This window comes from Aquila chrysaetos, chromosome 7 (genome assembly GCF_900496995.4).
Source record: "Aquila chrysaetos chrysaetos chromosome 7, bAquChr1.4, whole genome shotgun sequence".
Classification (NCBI taxonomy): Eukaryota; Metazoa; Chordata; class Aves; order Accipitriformes; family Accipitridae; genus Aquila; species Aquila chrysaetos.
The window spans coordinates 14,782,315-14,809,253 of record NC_044010.1 but is presented as its reverse complement, the minus strand read 5'-3'; the positions used below and the strand labels follow the sequence as shown (position 1 = coordinate 14,809,253).

General features: G+C 39.0%; 1 protein-coding gene across 5 annotated transcripts in view; it reads right to left on the bottom strand.

The window, feature by feature from the left end:
* EPHA6 (EPH receptor A6) overlaps positions 1-14,806 on the bottom strand; it is a 538,064-nt gene extending 523,258 nt beyond the window's left edge. For 4 of the 5 annotated variants that reach the window (XM_030019720.1, XM_030019722.1, XM_030019721.1 and 1 more), the window contains exon 1: positions 13,760-14,806. In XM_030019720.1, the coding sequence (XP_029875580.1) occupies positions 13,760-13,862 (103 nt within the window). In that variant the 5' untranslated portion in view covers positions 13,863-14,806. The remainder of the gene's footprint in view (positions 1-13,759) is intronic. The other variant, XM_030019724.1, reaches the window with a different exon arrangement.
* Between the last annotated feature and the right edge of the window lie 12,133 nt (positions 14,807-26,939).

Here is a 26,939-nt window from a genome sequence, read left to right as displayed (position 1 = left end):
CCCAGTTAAGCCCCGAGCGGCGATCCCCCACCCCCACTCCTCCCAGTTTATACACTAGATATGACGTCACATGGTATGGAATACCCCTTTGGCCAGTTTGGGTCAGCTGTCCTGGCTGTGTCCTGTGCCAGCTTCTCATGCCCCTCCAGCTTTCTCGCTGGCTGGGCTTGAGAAGCTGAAAAAATCCTTGACTTGAGACTAAACATTACCTAGCAACAACTGAAAACATCAGTGTGTTATCAACATTCTTCTCATACGGAACGCAAAACATAGCACTGTACCAGCTACTAGGAAGACAACTCTATCCCAGCTGAAACCAGGACAACATTTCTGTGCTATTACAGTCTCACAATCTTATCCCATTATTGCCATGCACTGTTTATGTCTCGTTTGGGTGTGGTCCACATGCTCAAGTAGCTCAGCTTTGCCACCCTCCACAACATGAGGAGCCCAGAACTGGACACAGTACTCCAGGTGCAGCCTCACCAGTGCTGAGTAGAGGGAAAGGATCACCTCCCTCGACCTGCAGGCAATACTTTGCCTAATGCAGCCCAGGATACCATTTGCTTTGGTGTCCTCACCCAGGGCCTTTTTTGCCAAGCTGCTTTCCAGCTGCGTGGGCCCTAGCACATACTGGTGCACGGGGTTGTTCCTCCCCAGGTGGAGGACTTGACAGTTCCCTTTGCTGAACTTCATGAGGTTCCTGTCAGCTCATTTCTCCAGCCTGTCCAGGTTCGTCTGGTTGGCAGCATGACCCTCTGGCGTATCAGCCACTCCTCTCAAGTTTCATGTCATCAGCAAACTTACCAAGGGTGCACTCTGCTGACAAGGAAGTGATCCCCTCACACTGCAAAAGTAAGGTTTAAATAAAAAATACGAAAAAGTGCAAATACCAAAGAATCTTCAGTTCTTGAGCAGTAATAACAACACACAGTTATTTTCCAAGCTATTATTTGTAAAAGAAAAAGGTATTTATTGGAATTGAAAGGCAGAGAGGCAGGGTTAACAAACCTCTTGGGACTTTTCAGTCACTTTTAGTTATAACTGGAAAGGGCTTAAACTTTTGCAAAGGCCAATTGGGTGAAAAGATCAATTTGGTAATCCTGTTGAGGGAGGCAAAAGTACTGTTTTGCATTAAAAACTGACTAGAAGGCAAAATGAAATAGGAATAAACAGCTAGATACTGCTCACAAAAACTACATAGCAAGATGAAACAATGCTCTATATTAGGATCACTGTTTGATATATTTATTAAATGGAAAGGAAGTAACTAAAGACCAGGATCTTCACTCTCTTCTCCCTTAAAAAGAAAGCAAGTCAGATACAATTATGCTTAAATTGCAGCAGAGTAAAACAAGTGTATGGAGGAAGGCAGGACAGAAAATCAGTTAATAAATTATTTTGGACTCATCTAAACATTCAAGCAATTCAGAATTTCATATAACAAAAAAATAATTAAACTAATCAAGTTCCACATAAGACAAACTAGATTGTAAAACATTCAGCCCTCCAGGCTAAAGCCTGAACAATCAGATGAGCTATATGGTAATTTGTTCATTAACCTTTACAATGTATGTACCATGATCCACCTGAACCAAGAATGGAGGTACAAATGCAAATCAGGAAGAAGACTGCCTGTTGTCAGTAAATTTTAACATTATCTATGTGCAGTTCTAAATGTCAACATCTAATCAAGCCTAATCTATTATTGATTTTCTTTTTTTGTTTTCAAAATATCCACCTGTGGCACCAATTTCCATCAGCTTTTACTTCTTGAGGTACATCTCTCAAGTATAAAATACATTTATCAGACTATAGCTATTAAAAATAATTTCCTAATTTGCTCTAATACAATGGGAACCCACTAATGCTAAGGCTTCAGGACATTACTTAAAATCAAAACTACTTGTTACAAAATTAGTAAGGAAAATCATTATTAGTAAAGTGAATAGGCTAAGCATTACCAGAACTTTTGAAGTACTGTGGCAACAACAGGTGTGCCATGAGAAAGGAACAAAATGGGAAAATAGCTACAAGTGTGACCTCCATTCTAACTATGGTTACAGCTCATGTTACTTAAGTCTCTCATCTTACAACACAGTCTTTTGCCTTTTCAACATTTTCCAAACTAAAATATTCTATGTCAAACCCTATGTTTGAAATGGGCTTCTACAAAAAAAAATTCAAACAAAACTGTTCAAACATTTCCAAGAGCAAGAGAATGAAAATATGGTTTGCATCTTTACTTAAAGAACACTAGCATTTCTGTAATTTGAAGCATCTTGATAGACATTCACTGGTGTCCTTTACTATAAGCTTACACGTACCTAAGCTCAACATGTTCACTATAGCAATTTGAAATTTTGGCAGTGCCAAAGCTTACCTACGCTTAGTGGATTCCATCCTTAACTGGGCTGATACTGTTACCACAGAGCAATTAAGCATACTCTACACTAAGATTGCAACGCTGCTCAAGATGATCCTCTCATTGTATCTTCTGGCTTCCAAGTCAACAAGTACAGAAAGCTTTCATTTCCATTGTCTCATCTCCTTCAGGGTTCAGAGAGAGTGGAAGGACAAGGAAGACAAACATCCCAAACCAAACGCAGAAAAATGAAGAACGGAACTATGAAAAACAGAAATAAAGAAATTGTGGGCACCGATGGACTGAAGCCATGTAGCAGAAGAATAAGGTTAAGAAAGGTAAAAAAGAGGAAAGAAAGGAAAGGACAATTGAAGTGATAAAAAAAGCCACAGAATGGGAGGTCATGACCATTAGAGCTCTTATGCAACCTAGGGAGGACAACCCCGGTGTGTTACCTGAAAATGAGCCTATTTTACTTGCAAGTTTCAAAATTCCTTTGCTGCTTAACATAATCTACTGGCAAGGTGCATACCTTCATTACTGTCTAATGCTTATGTCATGGAAGATAGCACCTCTCTTACCTTAAGCAATTCAGATCATTTAGTAGAGGATTACACTGTCAATCTAAAGAAACCATCATCCTATGTGAATGGTATGTGAAGAGGGAGAGAAAAATTGAACTTTTTAAAATATAAAAATTGCAGTAGGAAAGGAAATTTCATATGAACTATGTTTTTACACTAATAGGATTAGCAAGTCCTACGCTTTAAAGTTAGGAAAAGCCAGAACTGAAGTATTCCCTATGGCTCACAGTCTACATCAAAGATAGCTGGTTCCCAAGGCTGTGGGAGTCAAACAGCTCCACGGGCCAGCTGGCCAAGGCTTCTGCTGTGAGGTTGAGGCTTTGACTTCAGGAAGGCGAACAGACTAGGTACACAAAATGGCAAGAAAGTTTCACATCTTTAATTTGTGTGGTATAAATCCACTTCATCTGCATTCGATGTTTTGACAAACTGAGGTTTGATATATCATGGATTTTAAAAATAGGAACAAAATGTTCCTAGCAGAGAACAACTTTGTTACGTACAGGAAGAAAAAAATAACAATGAGTTTTGCTGAAGACTACACTATCTACCTCTGCCACCTACAGAGCTCTGAGCACACAAAAAACTAATTCCTTGGAATATGCAGTGGGTGTCACAAACTGGTCACCTAAGCTAAAAGCTTTGGCCTTTAACTCTTCTCCTTAGTTCAGTGGCTATGAAGACACAGAAGGCTTGCTCAAAAGAATATTGTGGAAAATAACAGTTTTGAAGAGATTCGACACTGAAAAAATAACTCTGCATGCAGGCTACCGTTTGCACAGAGCCATGTTTTAAACAATGGCCACAAGAAATGTTGGACTCCTTCCAACCACTAGCATTCATTTCTCTATACTAGATGAGATGCCCTTTAGATAGCCTATAGAAAAACAGAGTATATGATAACATCATTATATTCATCTGCATCAAGAGGAACCATTAACATGATACGGAATACCACCTGATTTCCTGGTTGACTGTTACAATCCCAGATTTCTTCAGAAGCAGTTTTTATACAATACTGCTCTTTAGTAGACCTTTTTTCTTTGTGCAGTATACACAATCTTTCCTCTTCCTTTGAATACAACATATCGCTTCTAATATATACCATTTTACAAAGGCAAATTCTTACCTTTAGCATGAGAAGTTTCTCTGTATTTCTTAAAGAAGCAAATTAAGCTAATTCTTTCTGAAATTCTTGGTCTGGAAATCTGTAATTTAATGACTTTTTTATCATATACCAAAATCACAGGGTAAACGTTCATACTATTCTCTCAGCAGCAACAGAGTTTGGGTTTCCATCGCATCTAATGGCAGTCTGAATGAGAGTTTGGCCAAGAAGCTCGCGTGCGCCACACCTCTCATCATGTTTCTTCATTCCTAAATACTAACAGTATTCCTATTTACCTAAATTAAATATTCCTCTAAGAAATAAAGTCCACTAAACTGACTGATTAACTCTAACATAACCCTCTGAGTCGGTGTTCCTACTGTATCATTCTGGCATGTAAGCATTTAGCAACTTCAGCAATACAAACAAAAGCAATCTAACAGACAAAGGTTTTACATTTCCCTTACTCTCCCCTTCAAAGATCTTCAGCAGACAGACACAACAGAGTATGAAGGACTGTGGAATTTTATATGGTCCCACTTTGTTTAGCAGAAAGTGCTGGATTCAAACCACATTTTGAAATATGAATCCCTCATCCAAATGCTTTTCATGCAATCCATTTCCAGCCACAAAGAATGGAAGCACTACAGAAAAAATGGCTAGGTCTCCTTTCATATTTTTTTAATATGTCCAAAATATATTTGAACAATTCTAAATTTTAGCAGATTTTTTTCCTATAGAATCTTATTTTAAACCAGCATCTGGAACCCACTGGCAAAACCGGCCTGGGAAGTTTCAGAGAGATAATCACTTTTACCAAGATTAAAATGCTAGTGCATTATTTTATGGAACACTTTCTAATTCATTCTTTTATTCCTTTATTTTAAGCTAAGAAGCAACCAGCAGCCAGAGAATACAAATTACAGCAGCAAGTGTACTCTAACCAAGGGTCCCCAGCCAAGACAAATCACTCATTACATGCATCAATGATACTGTTTGCTATATGTGACTTTTCCCCTTTTGTTCTAGGTGCAGAAGCCATTAAACGGATTGAGACAGTAGAGCTCCCAGTAAATACACCTTTTACTACCTCCTCATTCTGTGTGTGTACCTTCACAGTGGTTTGTTACAGATGGTGCCTACTGCCCACCTTTCTTTTTGCATAGACGTGACACAGCACTGATTTTATCCTAAGCTAAAACCTGTATCATTTCAAAAACCTGTTGGCATGAAGGAATGTTGTATTACAAATGCAGTTAACATATCTGTATAGTAAAGTGTTCACTCTGGACTGCTATGCTTATGTTAGTGCTTCTCACATAAGTATTTATGCTAACCAACAGAGCTGCACTGACCTATGAGGAGCTGCTGTGAATTTAGCCCTCATTAATCCGGTATTGCTCTTTTTGGAGAACCTCTCAGCAAACACTAGACACCTTCAAAGACTGTCTGAAATTCAGTCAACTTAGAACAAATAAAACCACTTATCTTAGGAGGAAAAATCTCTATCGGCTTCTTACACATCTACCTAAACACAAACCAAGAATTTCTATTAAAATAAAGAGTATTACACCCTTAAATTCTTGTTTCTTCCTAGAGACTTTAAGTAGAATCTTAAAGTACAAACACGTAGAACATGGGGGACAGTGGAAGAGGGAAAAAGGGAAAGCAGGTGAAAGGAGAGAAGATGACAGACCTTTTCCACGTTTCTTATGCTGGGACTGTTTTGTATGAGCTGGTGCAAGGACGAGAGATCCATGGATAGAGGCCAGCCCTGGTCATCTATCTCCCCCTACAGCAGTACCCTGGAGACTGTGTGTGGGCTTCTCTGTTGCATCAGCCCCCCTCAACCCCCACGTTTTCCAGAAGAGTATTTCAAGCAACATTAACACCACAGTTAAGGAAATGTTAAGGGTCATGAAGCTGGTGACCAAATGAATGAAGCATGGCTTTCCCTGGTGGGTAATACAAACAAAATCAGGATTTAATCTTTGCTCAGAATTTCAGTTTGTCTCCTTCTTTGCATAGAGATAAATCACAGTAAAACAGAACTTTGAAACATGGTGTAGGGTTTGGGAGAGAAGTGTATGTGGGGGGAGTTAGGGATAAAAGCTTGAAAACATCAGGATTGTTTAAAAATAGATTTTATAATATCCTATTCCTTATAGATTTTCAGAAAACAGGAAAAAGAGTCAAATCTAAAGTTCTTTATTTTGATTCACTTTGTTTCAAGTCTGTGTTTGACATTCATAGTTTTGTTATGATTTTTAATAATGAAATTTTTCTAGGGCTTTGAATCAAGATTTCAGAACTGTTGTTAAATGTGAATTTCACCTTTTATATATAGAGACAAAATACATTTTAAATCCTCAGATTATTCTACAGAAAGGAAATTTTATTTTCAATCTAGATATAATTTCCTTATAAAACATGTTTTTGAATTTTAAAAACCTGACTCTACTGGACTGTCAAAAGAAATGTCAGTGAAGAATATTACAGCATTTTTTAATCTAGTCTTAGTTTAAAGATCAAAATACCCCTACTTTCTTTAAATACACATAATAAAGCCTCAATAATTACGTGTTTAGAATGTGAATAGATTCACAAAACAAAGCAATAGTATCTGCTGGCTTAAAGGTTGAGGCATACTGTGATATACTGTAAAACAATTGTTTAAAGAGCATTAAACTACTTGTACAGTATCATAAGGGGGGGGGGAGCCACCCATACATTGTTAGGGTAGTGGTTTTTTTATTATCTATAAAAGTATCTAAAGCATCATAAAAATACCTTCATTGATTAAAATTAATAAATCTCTAATTATTAAATTATCACCATGAAGGTGTTCAGCAACTTCATGGTTTTTTACAGGATGACAGAATTTAGTCCAAATGCAGAGTCTCAAGACAGTAAGTGATAGAAATGCTAGCATTCAGAAGTATTATGTTGTGGGTGAGGTAAATCAGCAAAATTTTTTTACTGACTAGGAAAAACTTTAAGGGTTTTTGTTCTGAGTTTTGTTGGGACAGTTTTGGGTTGTTGTTTTTTAATACAATGGATTAGCAAGCTTCAGATATCCATATAAAACATGCAGTTGATTTAAAGCCAAGATTCATCTCTAAGCTGTGTTCTGTAACACATTAAAATTAGTACTTATGTTACAAATGGATGCTGGATTAATTGAAGTGACTTGTCTTTAATGTCTACCTATTTTGAACAGACTTGTTCTTAAACGTGGGAATGATCAATAGCCTATCTATAAAAAAAAAAAAAAAAAAAAGGTGTTGCAAGATTGATAATGAAAGCATCTTTGGAACTAGTATAAGGATTGCTGGAGTAAGTGTAGACTGCAAGACTAAGGGGATTTCAAGAGAAATGAACCAGCTGAACATAATTTCACTATTAAATTTTACAAGCTTTTGTATGGTCTGGAAATATTCTGGCATCATTACAACAGAAGACATAGTGATGATTACTTTAAGGAGTAAGTACAGAAGCAGAAAAGAGTGTTTACAAATGCATTTTAAAAGCCCTAAAAATAATTATTAAAAAAATATTTAGATCTTTAGGTTTTTAACAGGTCATATAAACCTATTCCAAGTAAGAAAAGCAAACATTACTAGAAAATTCCTGAATTTTACACAAGTTGCCAAGATAGAGGTTCACAAACCCAAAAAAGATAAGGAAGTGGCACTCAACAATTAGAAAGTAATCTAAGAGAAAGGTCTGGGGAATCATTTTCTCAAAGTTGAGTAAGTTGATTTGTATAGACCAGAAAAAAATCCTGCAAACAATTTCATGTTTTTATCATGCAACAGAAATCTTCTTTTCAGTAGTAATTCTCAGTTCCAACACCTTACCATAAAGATTGTCATATCATTTACAAGTTCAAAACCAGCTTCTGAAGATGTATCGTTCACAATACATAGGGGCTTTTGTTGACCTCCCCTGCATGATTACATGGTTCCTGGAGGTCAGGATAGATTTTTGGACAAATAATTTCTTTCCCTACTTGTCTATTTCCATACTATTTACCATTCTCTCTCTCTCTCTCTCACCAAATTCAGCAAGTTAACGGGCATAACAAACAAAAGGCCAGCCTCTTCTCTGTGTCAATGTCAAGTTAGAGAAATCCAGCAATCCTAATGGAAACATTCCATCTTACACACACAGCTGGAATAAGAATATATCCTAACATAGCTATGCCATATTGGGATATAAGGCCAATAAAATGCTTCTCATATTGCACCTGCATATCAGTTTCTAAATATTGCTAATCAGTTAAAGGAGATTTTAAACATGTTTGGCTTTTCATTTAAAAAATATTTAGCCAACAAATTGGACATTAACTTACTCTATACCTTACTAACATACAATTTACCGAACTTTTACACTTTTTCTAAAATTCTCAAGTGGGAAGTCTAACACCAGATACCCTAAACAAACTGTCAAGCATAGTTCAGATCCAAGTAATTAGATCTAAAAATACGTATCTGGAAACACAGAGGAGATTTCTGTAAGGAAAAAAACCTCAGTTTCCTGCACGCTTTTTCCTTCTCTCATTTGTAAACTATTTGACTTGCCAACAGAAGTGTTGTCTGGCCAAAAATTAATTGTTAAATTCATATGAGGATAAGAATGGTCATTCTGGATCAAACCCAAGGTATATCTGATCCAATACTGAAGGCCAGCTTGAGAGCAGCCAGCGGCAGATGCTTTGAAAAGGACCTCAGAAGAGCAGGCAGATGCAGGACAGTCATCCCCTCTGTGCTGGTATCAGTCTGGTTTCTAGGAACTATGCTGGCTTGTTTCCTGATGCAGGCAAGATGCTGGCTGGAACTGAAAACACTGCTCTCTGAATAAATCGTGAGAGATGGAAAAACCACAGCTCACTAACTGTCAACTATTCTCTTCAGTTTGTTCTTCCCATACTTCGTTACAACATTTAGCTTAGATTTTTACTTGCCTCCTTTCTCAACAAGGCCAAGTTGTATACTTTTGGAAACACTTTAGTTCCTCTGTGGTGTTTTCACACCCTCAAGTTACATGAGAACTACTGTACTGACTTGGTTTTAAACCATATCTCCTTAAGCTATACATTTTTAATATTTCCATACCATTTGTCCAAAACAAATTAACAAGATATCCAAACAGCAGTCAGTACTGCCAAATACAACACCAGGAATATATCATGAAGCATTAATTGCAGAACTGTTCATCTCATACCTATGGTATATAAATCGAGCCTTTCAGATAACAAGTCATTTCATGCATATCTAAAACTGCAGAGGTTCCAAAGTCTTCATTAGCACTCAAGTCTATATGGATATGGGACGCACAGGTAAAAATATTTTCTAAAAATTCTTAATAGCTTGAAAGTAAAATATGATTTTGCTTATGACTATCTACACACTTAAAAGGGAATGACACACTTTTACTGCAATAGTTTTGTTTATTTAATTTTCTCATTTTTCCGTAATGACATAAATGCTCACAAAAAATACTAGCTGGACAACTGCAAAGCAGAATCCACCAGGACAAGTACCATACAGGCAGCAGCACAGCCTTCTTCTACCTAAGTCCTCAAAGTAAGAGATATCCTCTAGCAGTAAAACACCATTCTCATTCAGAGAGAAGTTCAGTCTCTACAGACACTTAGTCCTTGGTCTCCTTATTGCTACAGGAAAATTCTGAGTGCTGTATTCAGAAAGAGTGCTTATCTGTGATGGATTGCACTTATGTAAAAATAAATATGTGAATAAAAATAAGCCAACTTCTTTGAACTGATGAATAACTCAAGGTCATTAGTAATCTGTCTGAGATTTTAATACCAGAATCAAAAAGCTTTATTACCTACTTTTAGCTATCTAATTTACATCAAGTGTAATCATGGTGAAAATAAAGGCTATACAAATTTTGGAACTGACATTTGACATTATTTCTTATGTCAATTTTTTTGTAAGAGGAAGAAAATGAATGCAGGTGCCTTTTAGAAGGAAACATAAAAAGACCAACCTTGCATAACCTGACAAGATGTATCAGTACCTGGCAACTGAAAAAGCAACAACTTCCTTTTACAGTTCGCTGATAGACATGACACATTATAAACTCCGGAACTTCTATAGTTTACTTCAGAAATTAATTGTCTGGTGACATATAACGGCAGATAGAATTTTTGTACCCTGGCTTCTTGCAAACTGTTTCTGGTTTACATATACATGGAAACATACATGCATGTATGCTTAGCACAGGATACCTTCGAACTGTTACCTGATGTGACCTTTATCTTAAAAGCTCATACATGTTTTACCCAAAGAAGTTCACAGCTCAGATGCTATTATCTGTATTTTTAGGTTTGAGAGTAATTGTCCAATTCATTGCGTTCTGGCAACCAAACACCAAACCTGCAACATAGGCTGAAATCTTGCATAATAATGCAACTTGTTCATAACTGCATGTCATGGACAACTAATGAAAATTTAGATGAACGCACAAGCACTCACCCTACACCATTAATTGAGGCTTATGTTTCAAGCAGTTGTTTCAGACTGCAGCGGTACATTGTTCCTATGCAGCTCCATGGCCTTGCCTACCTACAGGGTTTTTCTTAGCAGTAAAAGCCAGCCCTTGGCATGGTCATAATTTGTTTTTTAACTTACCACTCCATTAAGATGAATGAGTAAGTTCACTTCCTTGTCAATAGTATTGTTTGTGTCTGCTTTGCTACAGATACTGTAAGACACCACGCATTGATTTACTGGGTGAAGAATGACAACCTGAGTGTCTTGGAACTATATATTAAAAAAAAAAAAACAACAAACCCCTCTTTCCTTCTGTTTGAGGAAAACAAAAAGATTAATCCCAACGTAGTAATAATAACAATAATCTATAAAACTGTAGTATATTAATTCTCTGAAAATCATTCTTTGATAACAGGAAATAAGCCATTAAGAATGAAGTGGAAGGGCTGTCTGTTTACCAAGTCAGATTAAGAAACTTATTCCCCTTCCATCTTTTTCACCCAAACTGTCAAGAAACCCAAACAAAACATTCCTTTGCAATTTAGTATTAATGCTGCTATGTTTGTAAATACAAAATAGAAGACCAAATCTATCAGATAGTAAAGCCAAGCTAAGTTATAATTATTAGTGAAAACCCAACAGCAATTACTGCAAGCATGTTTCCAAGAAATACATTCTGAAAATATCACCTGATGAAAATTTAAGGGATTTTTTTTTTTTTTCCTCAGTTAACTGCACAAGCTTTCAAAAAATTCTTCACAGGTGGGATTCCAAATGTTAGTAAGTGGCATTTTAAACTTACACATTTAAGTGTTTACACAATGGGCAACTTCTTTATTGTACTCATTTTCTTTCATCCAATTCCTGGATTTAGAGAAAGTCATCATTAAAAGTAGACTCTTTTGCTAGCATTTTATTAATCAGGTGGGGGGGGTGCGTTTTGAAGCACCTGTATTGATTCAGTAAATTTTCAGTTCACCTGTGTTTTGTTGAGTTACACTTATTATTTAACTTCTATGGTACAATGACAGTACCAAAGATAAGAAGTCTCTCGCTTTATTGGAAGTTTTGAAACAAGGTGCAGAAAGAGAAGTTATTCAGAAGTTAGGTAATTCATCAGTACTCTATGCAGCGAATATCTCAATACCTGAACTTGTTGGGAAAAGTTATATCACCATCAAAAAACCACTTCATCCTTGACAGAATTTTCTTTGGGCTAAACTGTTTTGGCACCTATTTTCCCCATTTTTCACCTGCTTTTTAAAAATACTATTTAAATATTACTAATTTAACCCCAGGAATACAAAATACTAGTTTAGAAACCTAATCTAAAAATTCTTTACCTTTGATGCATATAGGGTGTCTTGGTTATTCTATAACACACTCAAATAGATTTTTTTTTTTTTTAAGCCACATTCATGTGTCCTGTTAGGCCTTGCGGTAAGGTAGCAGACATTAGCCTGCACTAATGAGAGTGACATAAAAGGAAAACTGTTCTCTGTAACTCTGAACCTGATTTCTTCAAATCATGAGTAAGGGCAAAATCTAATACAGCATTGATATGACTGTATGTTATACAATTACAAACTGAAATTGTTCATCACATTTAGTGTAGAAGAGGTAAAGGTATAATACTAAACTTGGAACGTCCCTGCCATAACTGACCCTGATTGCTCAGGGTATTTGTGGCCGTACTACCATATTTTCCTATTTTCTAGATATTTTATTCCCTCTTCTTACTGTTAACCCATATAGATACAATGAACACTGAAAATGGGTTGTAAAACAGACGTGTGAAAATATATGAACTGTATATTTGACAGTACTCTACAACTAGAAGCAGTTTGTTTTCTCTGATCATTACTTTCCACCCTAGCCGTTTTCAGCGCTCCTTTCAATAACAGCAGGTAAAATAATTTCTGTCAGAAGCATCATTTGGAGCTGCCATTCAGGTCCCATATTTTCACTCATATCACGCTAAAACCCCATAACACAAAAGCTAAATTGTACAAAAATAATATTTTTTAATAAATAATAAAAGTAGGGAAGCCTCCTCTAATCTGGGAATAGAGGCATCCTACATCCTCCACAACTTAAGTAGAGAGATGTACATTAAATGAACACTTAAGGAAATGCTCTGCTCTATCCAGGCGTTTGATAAAATATAACATGATGTTTCACAAGCAGCTATGGGGTTTTCTTCAGGTCTTCCTAATAAAATTTGATATCCTCTGGATGTGCTATGCGTTTTTATTTTTATTTTTTAAATAGGATGATTCCCTTCTCAATCTCGAGGCATTTTTCTTAAATGCACACATTACAACCTAAAGAATTAAACTACTGTCTTCAATAAGACCTGATGAGCATGCACCTCCGACAAACACTTTAAATGGGATTTTTTTTTTTTTTTTTTTTTTTTTGGACAATCAGACCGTAGCACGTCAAAATTAGTTGTTAAGGACAGTCAGGCACCTTTGAACAGTTCGCTGACGAGCAGCAATTTCTCTTAACGCGCCGTGAGCTCTCTCAAACCCCTTCTGAAAATGCTTTGCGGTCGGCAGGAGTAAAGTAAACCTTAAAACCACATTTCAAGTAAAAAGGTGCTACCGCTCCACCTCGCCGGGAGGTAACTTTCGGTTACCCGCTGTTCAGCTGCTCAGTCACAAGCCACGGCGGCGAGGGGTGACTGGGGAGAGCCCGCAGGCGCCCCGCTTCTCCCGGCGGCCGCGGCGTTACCTCGCTGCCCCCGGCGCCGCTCGGCGGGGGACGGCACCTCGCCCCTCCCGGGACGCGGCCGGCGGAGGGGGGGGGGCGGCAGCAGAGCCCCCCCCCCCCGCGCTCCTCTCTCGCCAAACACCCAACTTTTGCGGGGTCGCGGGCACGGGCGGCAGGAGGGGGCGGCCGCCGGGCGGCGACCGTCCGCCGCGCCCGGCCCCGCGCAGCCTCTGCCCCCTCAACGGCCGGGACAGGCCGAGCTACGGAGAAGGGCCGGCGGCAGCACCGCGCCCCAACGCCCCGCCACCCCGCTTCCCCGGGCCGGGGCGGTGCCGGCGCTGCCGGGCGCACCTGCGCTCCCCCCCGACCCCCGCGGGCGGCCGCCAGCCCGCCGGCCCCTCGCGCTCCGCGGCCGCCGGAAAGTTGGCGGGAGCCCGCCCGCTCCGCACCCCCCGGCCGCCCTTACCGTGGTTGCTGGCGACGTGACCGGCGGCGGCGGGGCGCGCTGTCAGCAGGGGGAGGAAGAGGCCGACGCTCCAGAGCAATCCCCTCACCTCACAACACCCCATGGCTGGTGCCCGCCGAGCGCCCCGCGTCCGAGCGCCCCGCGTCCTCGACCCGCCGAGGCTCCCCGTCCTCCTTCAGGCCAGCGGGGAACGCCGCCGCGGCGCCCCCGCCCGCCGCGGTCCGGTGCGGCCCGGCGGGCTGCGCTGCCTGCACTGCCGCCGGGGGCTGCGCGGGCCGGGGCGGGCGCATCCACCGGCGGGGTCCCGGGGCAGGGCGGCGGCCCGGAGGGCGAGGGCGGGCGGGGGCGCCGGGAGCCCCCGCTGCCGCCCTGCCGCGAGGGGCGGCGGCACTGGGCGCCGGGAGAGGTCCGGCAACTTCGAGGTCGGCGGCGGTGGGGGGCGGTGGGGGGCGGGGGGGGGGGGTCGCGCCCCGCTCCCTCCGCCGGCTCCGGCCGGTGGCACCTTCAGTCCCGCAGAAGCTCCTTCAGCAGCCTCCTCCGCGGGAGCAGCCTCCTCCCCCGTCCGCGCCGCACGGCCCCCCGCATCCCCGGCCGGAGGCAGCGCCGAGGGGCTTCGGTTTCCCACGGTGGAGCGTCTCGCCCCCCGCCGCCGAGCTCCTGAGGCGGGAGGGGGACGAGGGCCGGGCGCCTCCTCACGCTCCCGAAGGCATCAAGGAAACTTGCGGGGCGGCGTTCCCGACCCCTCCGCCGGCGTCCCCGGCTCTGCCGCTCGCCCCTCTCAGTCTCCGTCTCTCCCTCTCTGCCGCGGAGCAATCAGGAATCAGGCGGCTCTGGTGTGATATTCGCTGCTCCCTCCTGATTTGCGTGCCGCGCAGCCGGCTGCAGTTTTTTGGTGCCGCCGCTCCCCTGCCGCCCGCGGAGCGATCGCCCCCTCCAGCGCGGCCGCGGGGCCGCCCCGCTGCGCCCAGCCCGGCGGGTGCCGGGTCCGCCGGGAGGCCAGCGCGGCCCCGCGCCGGGGGCGCTCCGGCACGCGCGCCCCGCCAGCCAACGGGCGGCCCGGCGGGCGCGGGGGGGCGGGGGAGGGAGGGAGAGCGTTGGAGCGCGGCCCCTCCTCAGCCGCCCTCCTGAGGGGAGCGCGGGGGTGCGGGGCGGTGCGGTGCGGGGCGTGCGTGAGGCAGGCGAGGAGAAGCGCCCCCTCGCCTCGCCACTGCCGGCAGCCCACAGGTCAAATGCGGCCGCTTCAGCGCTAGAGGGGGTTAGTTGACAAGGCAAGGGGAAGGGGAAGGAAAAAAAAAAAAAAAAAAAAAAAAAATTAAAAACCCAAATCAGCCCGGCCCGTGCGCTCCGCTCAGGAAGGGCCGCGGCGGCGGCGGCGGTGGGGCTGTGCCGTTGCTGCCGTTTAAAGGCGCGGGGGGCGGGCGGGCTGCGGGGCGGGGGCTGTGCCCTGCCCTCGCGGTGCGGGCCCGGGCCCGGGCCTCCACCGGCAGGTAGCGGCGTGGGCGTCTCGCAGGAGAGGGGGACCCGCCCGCGGCGTCACTAACTGGCGCGAAACGCAGCTGCGGCAGCGGCTGCCGGCTGGGCGCCGCTTCTTGAAGTTACGCCAAGGGGGTACGGGAGACCACCACGCGTGAGCCGGCCGCGTTTGGGCATCCCCGAACATTTACTCTGGGGGTTTTTTTGTTAGTTTCCGGGGGGGGGCGGGGGAGCTTTGTTGGTTGTTTTGCTTTTTTGGTTTGTTTTTTTTTTTAATTTCTCGGTCAGGTAATAGGAGCGTGTGCCGGGCTGGGCGTGGGGAAGCCGACTCGGGCAGGAACGTGAGGTGTGTGTCCTGGTCAGACCTGCCTGCTCCTGTCACCCCCCGCCAGGTCTCCGCGGCGGGCGGGAGGCAGCGCTCCGGCTGGGGATGGGCTCGCTATTGAAGTGCCGCACTTCCAGCGCGCCCCAGCCGCGGGGCCTCTTCCTTTTTTTCTAATCCACCGAGGATTTCGGTTTCAGGATTTGTACAAAGTCGGGAAAAAAGCCCATAGGGGGATACTTATATCCGTGTTTCTGAATGTGAGTTCCTGAAATCGGGTGTCTGAATCCCCACATAGCAGAAAAAAAGCTGTCTGATTCCCAAGGCTTCTGAGTGTCCATGAATCCCATTGAAGTCAAGGGGTAATGCAGCTACAAGATCCTGCACCAGAGAATATCAAAGTTCCTGCTGAGGTGCCTAAATAGATGTTCAAAGAAGCTGTGTATGCAAACAATTCCTTCGTAATGCAAGAATAGAGAATATTTTTTTAAATTATTAATTTAAGGGTTATTTTCAAAGGAGTTGTTCAACGAGCAAAGCGAACACAGAAATATGTATTTGTGCTTTTTTAGAGGGATTTTTTTCAGATTACAGCAGGCCTACAATAATGCAGTGTTTCCCATATTTAGCTGTATTAACAATGTCATATAAGGAAACAGACCTTTATTCAAAAAGAAGGTTAACGGGAAAAGCTTCAGGAAATATTTATAAATAGTGAAATAGTCATTAGTATTTTGCCTTAGTTTCATGGGTGAGGTAAAAGGAGAAAGTCCAATTTTTAGAATTTGGGGGTTGGGCTAGATGACCTTTAAAGGTCCCTTCCAACCCAAACTATTCTATGATTCTATGTGTCAGAATACCGTTCTGTTTTATAATAAACATGGTCAAAAGAAAAGTAGTACTGACATTACAAGATTAACTTTTTGGGGTAGTGGGAATTCAGATTTTTCTTCTTTTCCAACTCTCGGTTCAGTTGTAAGATGCTTCCCAACCAGACTGCCACAAAAAAAAACTTGTGCAGGACATCACATTTAAAGATCCCCCGAATTAAGATGAGTCATTTGGACCCCATGCACACTCAATACCACTGCTTGTCAGCAGCCTCTGAAAAAGACTTTTCATGTGTTAATGCAAAAGGACAATTCGCACAGCAAAAGTAAACTGAGATTCCTTCCCTCACGCCTGATGTTGCGTGATACAAATTTGGGCTTTTTATAATAGGCTTTCCTCAGACAGCCCCAGTAACGCATGTATATATGTATTTATATGTGTACATGAACTCTCCATACACTTACGTGCACTTGTGCATCTCTGTGTACACCTGCATACACATCAGGTGGGTGTGCTGCACATTATGCATCCTTACTTGCCATTAATGAAGCCAAATTAGACTTCTTCAAGGAGCTGAGAAGTTCTGAGTTACCACTTCTTTTACATGTCCTGTCAGACTATAGCTGAATAGAAAAAGGAAGCAGTGAAAGATGTGATAGGAGCATAGAAAAAATCTTCTTACGCTTCCTCTCACATGCAAAGCACAGCTTTGCCTCCTGGTAGCCTTGAACTCCACAAGCCACAGGAAACTTAGGTAACAAAACAGCTAAAAGGGATGGCATTTTCTCTAAAGTGTCCCTTCACCAACTTTTAACTGGCTACAGAATTTCCGGGGAACAGCTTTGAAAAAACACTGCTCATTCCTTTACACACAGATTAAATTTTTATAACCTCGTGTATTATGAATTCTAAATTAAATCTTAACTGCCATGCTTTAATCTTTCAGATGTATGCAAACATGCTAAACGTAACAGAGAACAGCAAAAAAAAATTAAATACAAAAAGGTAGAGTCCTATTTGTATATCCATGTTTGTCTGAAATTTAAAGCCACTTAGTAATGTAAACAGCGCAGCAATTAATTTTTTAAGGGATAATTGCACCAGGTAAGACAAAGAGGAGCCACAGTTTGAGTACCTTCATTCTCAGATTTCTAGAGAGTATGTTTTTGTAGAAGCAAGGAAATTCACATATTCCCATTCTTAAAACAAACCAGAATTTTGTCTGTCCTGGGAAGAGAAGAATACCTTTTCCATTTTTACTGTTATTTTCTTAAATAAAGGTATCATCTTTCTGTTAAAAACAAGCAAACAAACAAACAAGAAAGGAAATATGGCATAGGCATAGAATCACACATAATAGGCTGTCCTTTCTTCTTTCGGTACTTACCTTTACATAGTTTATCTTTAATGTACTGCAATTGTGTTAATTATAGTAAAACTGTGAATTCCTGTAAAAAAAGAAAAGCCATCCCTTTTTTATTAAAATTCCACATAATATAGTGTTGTGTTGTGTGTCAGTCCTTTGAACCATCATTCACAACTGTATGTGGTTTAGTGTGATCAAAGTAAGCATTTTAATTCAGACAATGACAAAGAACAGATTTACAATAAACTTGAAACACATATTCCATGCAGCACTCAATAGGATTCACTGATGTTAAAATTACTGTAATATTTGGACCAAGACGCCTGCATTAGGATTTTTTAGAAGAGTAACACTAGCACATATTGACCTTAACTATAACATGCATACTAAGAAAAAATGCAATGTAATATTGATCCCTTAAGTCTGAGCCAATAGCTTTTTTAGTGAATAGAATACACTGCCGATTTCGCAGTCTAACCAGAAATGAACCTTTTAATAGGATCTGTCTTATTCAGGGTTATAAACTAAACTTTCCCATAAAACTGAAAGTGAATTCTGTTTTGTTATACATTATATTCTTGTTTCTGTAGACTTACACACTTTTTTGTTTGTTTGTTTGAGTGGGCCTTTTAATTTACTAACATCTTTAATTTTTAGCATATTTAATGACAGGCTGACACTAGATTGCTACTGATACTTTTCCTTCTTCCTACTATGCCCCCACACACATCAGGGCAAAAAATTAGAAGCTTAATAAGGTCTCAGGCTTATTACCTTCCCTATTTATTATTGATAAAGAAAAAGCTAATGAAAGAAAAAGGGATGATAGTCAAAAAGAAAACTGTATATTCAAAGAAATCTGCTAGAAAGTTAGGAGTACTAAAAATAGGCTGAATAAGTATTTGAATTCTGACATTAAAAATATTATTTGAATTACAGAACTAACATCAACACTTTAGTCTTGAATTTACTACACTGCAGAGTATTTTCCTATAGGCAACGATTCTTACACATATAGGATCCAGGAAAGTCATTTGCCAAGTCTTGCCTGTTAATTACGTAAGTTATGTTACCAGATTACATTTTTCTTTACAGTTGGCTTGTATATAGTTTGCACCTATTCTGAGCACACAAATTCTAATGCTCTGCACCGTGTAAGAAGGTGCAATTTAATTAAGTGACAATGAACCAATTATACTGAACAATGTTTTAGGGAAATTACTGACAAAATGTGCAGTATAGTAGTTTCATTCCCATCTTGTTACATGCACAAGCTTTGAATTGCCTCAAATTATTTTTACACTAAAACTACTAAATCACGATTATAAGATTATACGATGTACAAGATCGTAAAATGTTACACATTTTTCAAAGTTTACACATTACAGTTACAGAAAAGCCTATATGACAACCCTTTCTTCATCTCCAGTATTTCTGTTTGCATTTCCATATTAATTTGTAAAACAAAATATCCAAATCTTAAAGGGGTGATACAGGCAAATCAGTTACCATGTTTTTCACTTGCACTTTCTTCAAATAACTCTAATTATTTGGATTAATAGGCAAAGCAAAAGATACAGTCTAAGAAGTTTATGTTTTGCAGGAAGGTCTAATAGTAATAGAACTGTCCTGGAAATCTTTCAAGAATAACAAATTGGTTGGCAGTAAGTATTTTCAATATTTAAATTTAGTGAGTGGAATCTTGCTGCAGCGGGGCAAAGGGATTCTAGATAAAGGCAGCAGAATGAATTAAATCACAGATCCTGAAGGAGAGGAATGGAACATCTAGACCACAAAAATAAATATTGTGGCCTTACTGACAATGGAGGAGTCAAAATTTTGCTTATAGTGTTGGCAGAGGTATTGTCAGAGATGTAGATATGACATCTGAATTAAAATACAAGAGAGAGCAGAATTACATACTAATCAAACTTGGGAGTCCAAGACAGGTAAGCTTTTATATAAAGGCTTTATCCATCTCAGTCAATTAAATAATTCCAGCTGAATTAATTGCAAATTGAGTTGGGTCTCAAAATGAGAAAGTAATTTTATTCACGAACAAAATGCTTTGGAAAAAAGAGAAAAAAGCTCTAGTTACTGGAGAGTGAACCAGGTTCTATTCACACTGCCCAAATAGTCCCCTTGACATAACTGAGAGTGATGAAGTGAGAGCATACTTCAAGGCTGTGTCTAAACTGTTTATCTCCTGGAAGTTAGAAGACTTACATTGCATTCTTAACAGCACATAAATCTTCATAGGTTCTTTTCTAAGAATATTTAGAACCAATTAATGATTGCAGTGGGATATTTCTTTAGTAATTAGAAGTAATAGTAAATAAACCCATAACTGAATATATAATGGTAGTGCTATAAACATTCCGGGTTACATTTAAAGATTATATGCCCAGTTTTAATGACTTACGTTTCAAATTGCCATTGAAATGTTACTGCTAAAACTTAAAAAAACATATTTAACAGTTTTAAAAGAGACTTAAATTTAAATTTGTACCCTTTTATGAAGTGACAAGAACTTAAATTTTACACCATACTCATAAAAATGGTGAAACCAAAAGTGAGGTCAAAAAGATTAATTCATTTTGTAGGTTGTGATAAAACTGGAGTTTTGCTTTTGAATGCTGTTAGCTGTGGACAAATTGGAGCTGTCTGTATCTAAATACTCTACTTGAGTTTTATAATACTTCAGAAAAATGGAAAAAATTTCACATGCTTTAATATATATTGCTTCTGAAATCAAACCCAGTGGCTATATACCATTTTACTTGAACTAATACTGTATCTACTTAAAGATTTGAATCTCCCTGATTGTTTTTCCCTTTTGGTATTGCTGCCTTGTAGATGAAAATGAGAAAACACCGAGGTTGGCTCAGTACAAATAACAATAAAGGCAAACAACCAGACTTATTATAAAGACATATCTTTTTGTCCTTATCCAACTACAGCTTAATGCAGAAATTGCTTCAGGCACTAGAGCAGACGTGTTTATCATTACCACAGATTAATGTTCTCTTTGAACACTAGCTCCTATTCATGCTTGCATTGTCTTACTAACTGGTGTGATGTGATGTATACATTTCTGCACGTTAAGTTGAGCTCATCTCCTCTATGAGAAGCAATTGTTCCCATGGAAAACTAGCAATAGGATGTAGTAACTATATCATACGTGAGACATGGGCGGCAATTACGTCAACATAATTGATATAATCTGAACTACTCCTGGAAATGATGAGTCAAATTATTTTCAGTTATATGCAATGGTCCTTCATACCACCACCAAACTAATCTAGTGTGATCACTTAGTCTTAAATTCTACACAAAAGATTTTAACTGTAACTAATTTTGAAAAAGCGTTAGCATCAAACAAACTATTCTAAGTCTGAAGACGTCTGTCCTTGGCACACACGCAAACTGACATATAGGAAGTAGCCATTCACAATAACTTCTGCAAATTTGGACTTCTCAGGCAACCTTTACTTTGCCCTTAAAACATGAAAAAGACATCTTGGAACGCAGTCACAACCTATTAATGGAACTTTGCAAAATAGCAATATGTCATCAAGTTTACTTAAAATATTCACAAAATGTCTAACACTTTTAAACACAATTAACATGTATTAGTGTCAGAAGCCCTAAAATTGCAGTTTTGCTTGGACATCATGTTGCTTTCCACCAGCAATGACAACTCATTTATTAGACATTTGAGGAATGCATTTGGATGTCCAAGGGAATTTTGCACATAACTGTAATGACACATGGGATTATGCCTTCAGATCTACCATTAAATATTTATGTATGTGTATGTGTGTATAAAAGTATGTATGCACATACATATTTTAGCACATGTGCTAAGTTTTTCAAATATGTGACCTAACACTGCAGTTCAAATGGTTGCTCTTGATTTTGGTAATCATAAGAAATTATCTGTTTTGTGAGGACATCAAGTAGCCTGCATATTCTAACTATGCATTTGGAAAATTAACACTTAGGGATTGTTTAATTTTTAAATATTTTTAAATTTTAAAGATGATAAAATTGATAACAAATTGCAGGCTGGTATGAACTACTATAGGAACTTCCTCAAAGTCTAGCTACTTACATAATTTTCATATGTGAATTTCCTGGCTTTTTACATTCTTATAATTTTTATAAATTATGTATTTACATTATTAGGTGCTGGGTAGTGACACTGCGATCAGCAGACCCTTTTCAATATCTGTGGATACAGCTGTATTCCTAGAGACATCTCCCCTTCAAACTTAGCCTGACTGAAGGTCCCCTGTATCTGTCTAGAAATAAAGCACATCATAAAGTGGGACTGGGCTAGACTGCACTACAGGGCAAGTTCTTAGGCTTAATGCTTTGAGTGGACAGCCCTGACACCCTGAAAATGCCTACAAAATCTCTGAAATTTATCTTCTACGCTATTCTTTCTACCTCAGACTACAATGGCCTAAACTTCTTAGGAAATGAAGTTAGGGTTGCAGGGCAAGGGTCCAAATGCTGTTCATGATAAAGAATTAAGAGAATTGTTAAAGAATACTGTTATGTGCCAACAAGCCTTATTTATAAAACCTCAGAAATTCCATTTGTATTTTTTAAAAATAATTTCAGTTGAAACAACAAAGACTCAATTGTTAAAAATAAAGATTTGAGACTTTTGTCTTGTGAATAACTATTGCAGATTTTTTTATATTATTAGTACAAAATGCGTTTTAGTGCCTGATCCCTGCTTCATTCATTGCACACTATTAGTAGTGTTCAGGACTGTAAAATGGAGTGAAGCAGCAAGGTATTACAAACATAACTTATTGTATGAGTTAGAATGTAGCCTTCAGGAAGACAAACAAACCTTTGCTACAGCCTTTTGCTATGACACCAAAGTCACGGAAATCAATGTTAATTGCAGGTAGCTGAACTGATCCTGTAGGTGGGAGCTGACAGTAACGGGTAAAACAGGTAGTGACTAAAAGTTGTGAAGTTTAAAAAGTCTCATCCTTTCGTCCTGACTGTGAATGCCCCTCTCCTCGTCTGTCTTCCTGTAACCTTCCGTTCTAACTGCAACCCACTTTTCTTCTATGAGCATAAAGGTTTTCAATATATTTCTTGGTTGCTTGATCAGACACAACATTAAGAAAACATGGGACACGTTACTGATGGGAAGTAAGAAACAAAAGACCTTTCTAAGTTTTGCAAGGCCAAAGCCATTATGATTTTAACTAAAACTTTGGTAAATGAGAAAGAAATTGCTACACATTTTTTGATTTGACCCACACTTAGCAACTAGTTTATGGTGCAATGTGGTATGTCAGATTGCAGGTTTGCTTCATCCAATTTCCACCAAATTAGAAGGACAGATATAAAAGGAGTCTTTGTAACAGGAGGTTTGCTTAAACCTTGAATAAAAAGCAGATGCCACTTTCCACTGTAATATATTATTGTTTAGGTCTCTTCAGGCAGGTGTGACAGGTTGGGCTAAACTAGAACAGAAATTGGAAAAAGAAATTATTACACTACTCTTAAATCTGGCACAAATGAAGTGAGATTCATCCCATAATATATCACTACAGAGGGGAAAAGCCCCAGAATTACTAAAATAGGCATTTTTTAAAAGTCATGGGTCTAAGAAGAAATCAATCAAGAAAATGCATATCTTGTCAAAAATCTATGGGAAAGGATTTAAATTCCTTTTAGCAAAAAGTCAAGTAATAATAATAGTAAAAAAATGAAAATCTAAGGTGTCTGTATGACTTAACTTTGTGCCTGTAACCCCATGGAGGGCTTACTCTGAACTTTGAAACTTCTCTGCTTACAGTAATTGTCTCTGCACAGGTATCTGTTGCTTTATCTTTGCTATGATTCATTATTTCTTAAGAACTTCTGCCTGACTTTGCTAGCTAAGATCCTTCACTGCCACAAGGTCAGCTGGCCACCTCTTACTAAGCTTTGCAGTGTTTTCTAATAATGTGGAACAGGATTTTAACACCTACTTTCTAGATGTATGGTTGCTTCTATTCATCAGGGTTTAATTCACAGTATAATTTACTACAGTGCTGTGTAAGTTATATAAAAAACACCTGTGTGCATTGGCTGTTTAAGAAGATCCTATCCAGGCTTAGAGGGACTGAGGGTAAACAAACAATTTTCTTTAAAGGTTTTGAGGAACAAGTGTTGTCAACATTTTATTCCATACATTTTATCTCCAATCCACAACACACAGCAAGACTCGTATTGGGACCATCCTGTCCACTGAAATTAGTGGAAACTGACAGTCTTTCAGCAAGACTATGCTTTTGATCTTTAAAATATGATTTAAAATAAAATAATTACCTCATATAAAACAGAAAAGGTTCTGCTTTGGTTCCTGAAATCTATTAATTTGGATCACATTAAATACTTTGTCAGCTTTGTTAATAATTGTTAGATAACAGAAGGATGAACATAAATTATAATGCCCTCCAAAAAAGTTTCAAAAGAGTCTACCTGGATACCACCATCATTTTTGTGAAGAATAAGATATTTCTGTAAATACACATAACTAAATATATTTGTTGCAGTCATTGACTGCTGATGTAATAGGGGAAAACTATGATAATAAAGGGTAGCTGGTATATCTGGGAACCTGGCAACTGAATTAGTAGCTTAAATCTTACAATATTTTATAGCATTATACAGTATATATCTTATCATCTTTTGATCTGTGATCTTTATTTAATTCCAGAATCTGAAAGAGATATATAATCACCGGACATAAAATGCAATAAATGGCAATTAAATAAATATACAACTAGACATTTCAATTTAGGAAAGTAGCTGCTTCTGAGAAAAAAAGACGGTTTGGAAGAGAGCAAATCTATTTGAACTGCTGATCGTGGGGTAAGTGGTCCGTCACAACAACTCAAGTAAGCATCTGAAATATTTTGGTACAGATGCTTTTAATAATCTGAACCTACATTTCCAAAACATCTTTTCAAGGTGGATTGCTGGTAATTATGAAATATTTATTTGATGCTATATTGAAAGTAAACAGTAGGCAGAAGTTAATGCTTTTTGCCCTAAGAAGTGTTAGGGTAAATGGTGTTCTCATGGAGATGAGGAAGGTGAAATAAAATAATGCTACTGACACTGCTTTAAAAATTCTATCACTTCTAACTAGTTTGAACAAAGAAGACTGTTTTCAAAATGCAGAATACTAAACCACTTTAAATTGTTTTATAGTTAGAAGCCAGAAAAGGGTGAGAACATGGAGTCCTTAACTTCTTAATATTTCAGAACTAACAACCAACCTAACACACCTTACTCCAAATACTGTTTTCTAAGACTGAAAGGCCAGTGATATCAACAATGCTAATTTTTCAGGAAAAGAGATTAATCTTAAGGATGCATAGTATGAATAACATGAACACAAGCTGAACTGTTATAGTGACTGTCAAACGAGTTTAAAGCTGAATGTTGTTCTACTTGTTCAACTGGCAGATTTTAAGTAGTATATGGATAAAGCATGAGAAGCAGAACTAAGCTTTTATGGTTATCTATTACATACAAAATGCCACTAGAGGGACTTGTACAGCCAAGAGTAACTTACATGAGCTTCAGAAAGAATTGTGGATAATTTACTAACAAAAATGGAAATATGAATAAGAAGTAGTTATAGCTATATTTTTTAATCACACCTAAAAAGAACTCTACCTTTCCATCTCTGTCTTTTCTTGTCAGCATCCTAATTTTTTTGTAATATTGATATCCTGAAAGACAACATCAGGAGGATACCTTTAAGATTATCTATATCACATAGCTAAAAGTAGACTTTGTTTTGACTTGGTTTTAAGTACCTTTAAAGTTATTCTCACTCCCCGGGATTAAAATTCAATTTGTGCAATTTGAACAGTTCATTTGTTTCTCTGCAAGTGAGGCAATGTAAAACAGTGTGCATAGTCCTCATATATATAGACAATGAATATTCCATGAGGTGAAAGGATTGAAGAAATTTCAAATGAATTTTGAGAAGAGGTTTTTACAGTCATCTACCTCCACCACACGAGTAAGCTGCTAAAATGGAATAAGGGATTTTCCACCCTGCATTTATAAAATGAACACTTGAACTGCTGTAAAAAGGTATTTTTCTCCTTTCAAGTTTTTCTACGCATCTGTTTCAGGTAGTAAAATATGCAACATTAGTCCAAGAAAAGAAACATTGTATTGCTATAAGTAAGAAATAAATTGATGGTATGTAGCCAAACTATCACAAAAAATATTTGTGTAATTGCCTGCTGTAAAATTCAAAGTGTGGTTAAAATACATTGATAGTTGGCTTCATGTTTATTCCAGACAATGTCCCAATTTATATTAGCAGATAGAAAATGAAGTGGGTAACAATTTAAATTTATGAGAAACACATTTCATGTGACTGTTTACTTTGATCATTAAATGGGATATAGCCAACTGAAGTTTGACTAGAATTTTAGATTTTATAAAAGTACACTTCCAAAAACTTTAAAATCGGTATTCTGAAAGTCCAGACACAAATGTGTTGAGGTATATAAGACAACGATAATTTTGTGCTACTGAAATGGCTGGGTCTAATTCAAAGCAGAAAGTACCATCTCTTTCTATTACCTTTCTAGTTGATGCAAGCTGTGTTTATTATATCTAGAAAAATATTTTTGGCAGAAAAAGAAACACCTTGAAAACTTTCCAACTCAAATTTGAAAGTAATGTTATATTGCACAAAAATGCATGTTATCTAATGCCTTTAAAGGACATGTTCTTATTTTCAGACTGAATCAAATGGTAAAAACTTGAGAAATTTTTTGTATTAGTGGGAGAGTAAAATATTACAGTAGACAAACTGTTGGAATCAGTCTACAAAACTTTATTAGTTTAAGAAGAATGCAGAAAACATTAACATGGTTCTTAAAATGGAACAAAAGAACTCAGAAAAAATATTGCTAGTTTGATGAAAAGTTTGGTTTTACATAATTATCTCCTGTCCATATTTTTCACAACAGTTTTATTTAAATTATTTTTTGCTCATGAACTATCTAATGACAGATCCAATATTTTGTGTGTGTGTGGTTTTTCTGTTAATTCTTATAAGGAGAACTGCAAATTTGACAGTAGAGCATTAAACTAAGTAGATAACTGAACTCATCATACTCTATGGAAAGAAAAAC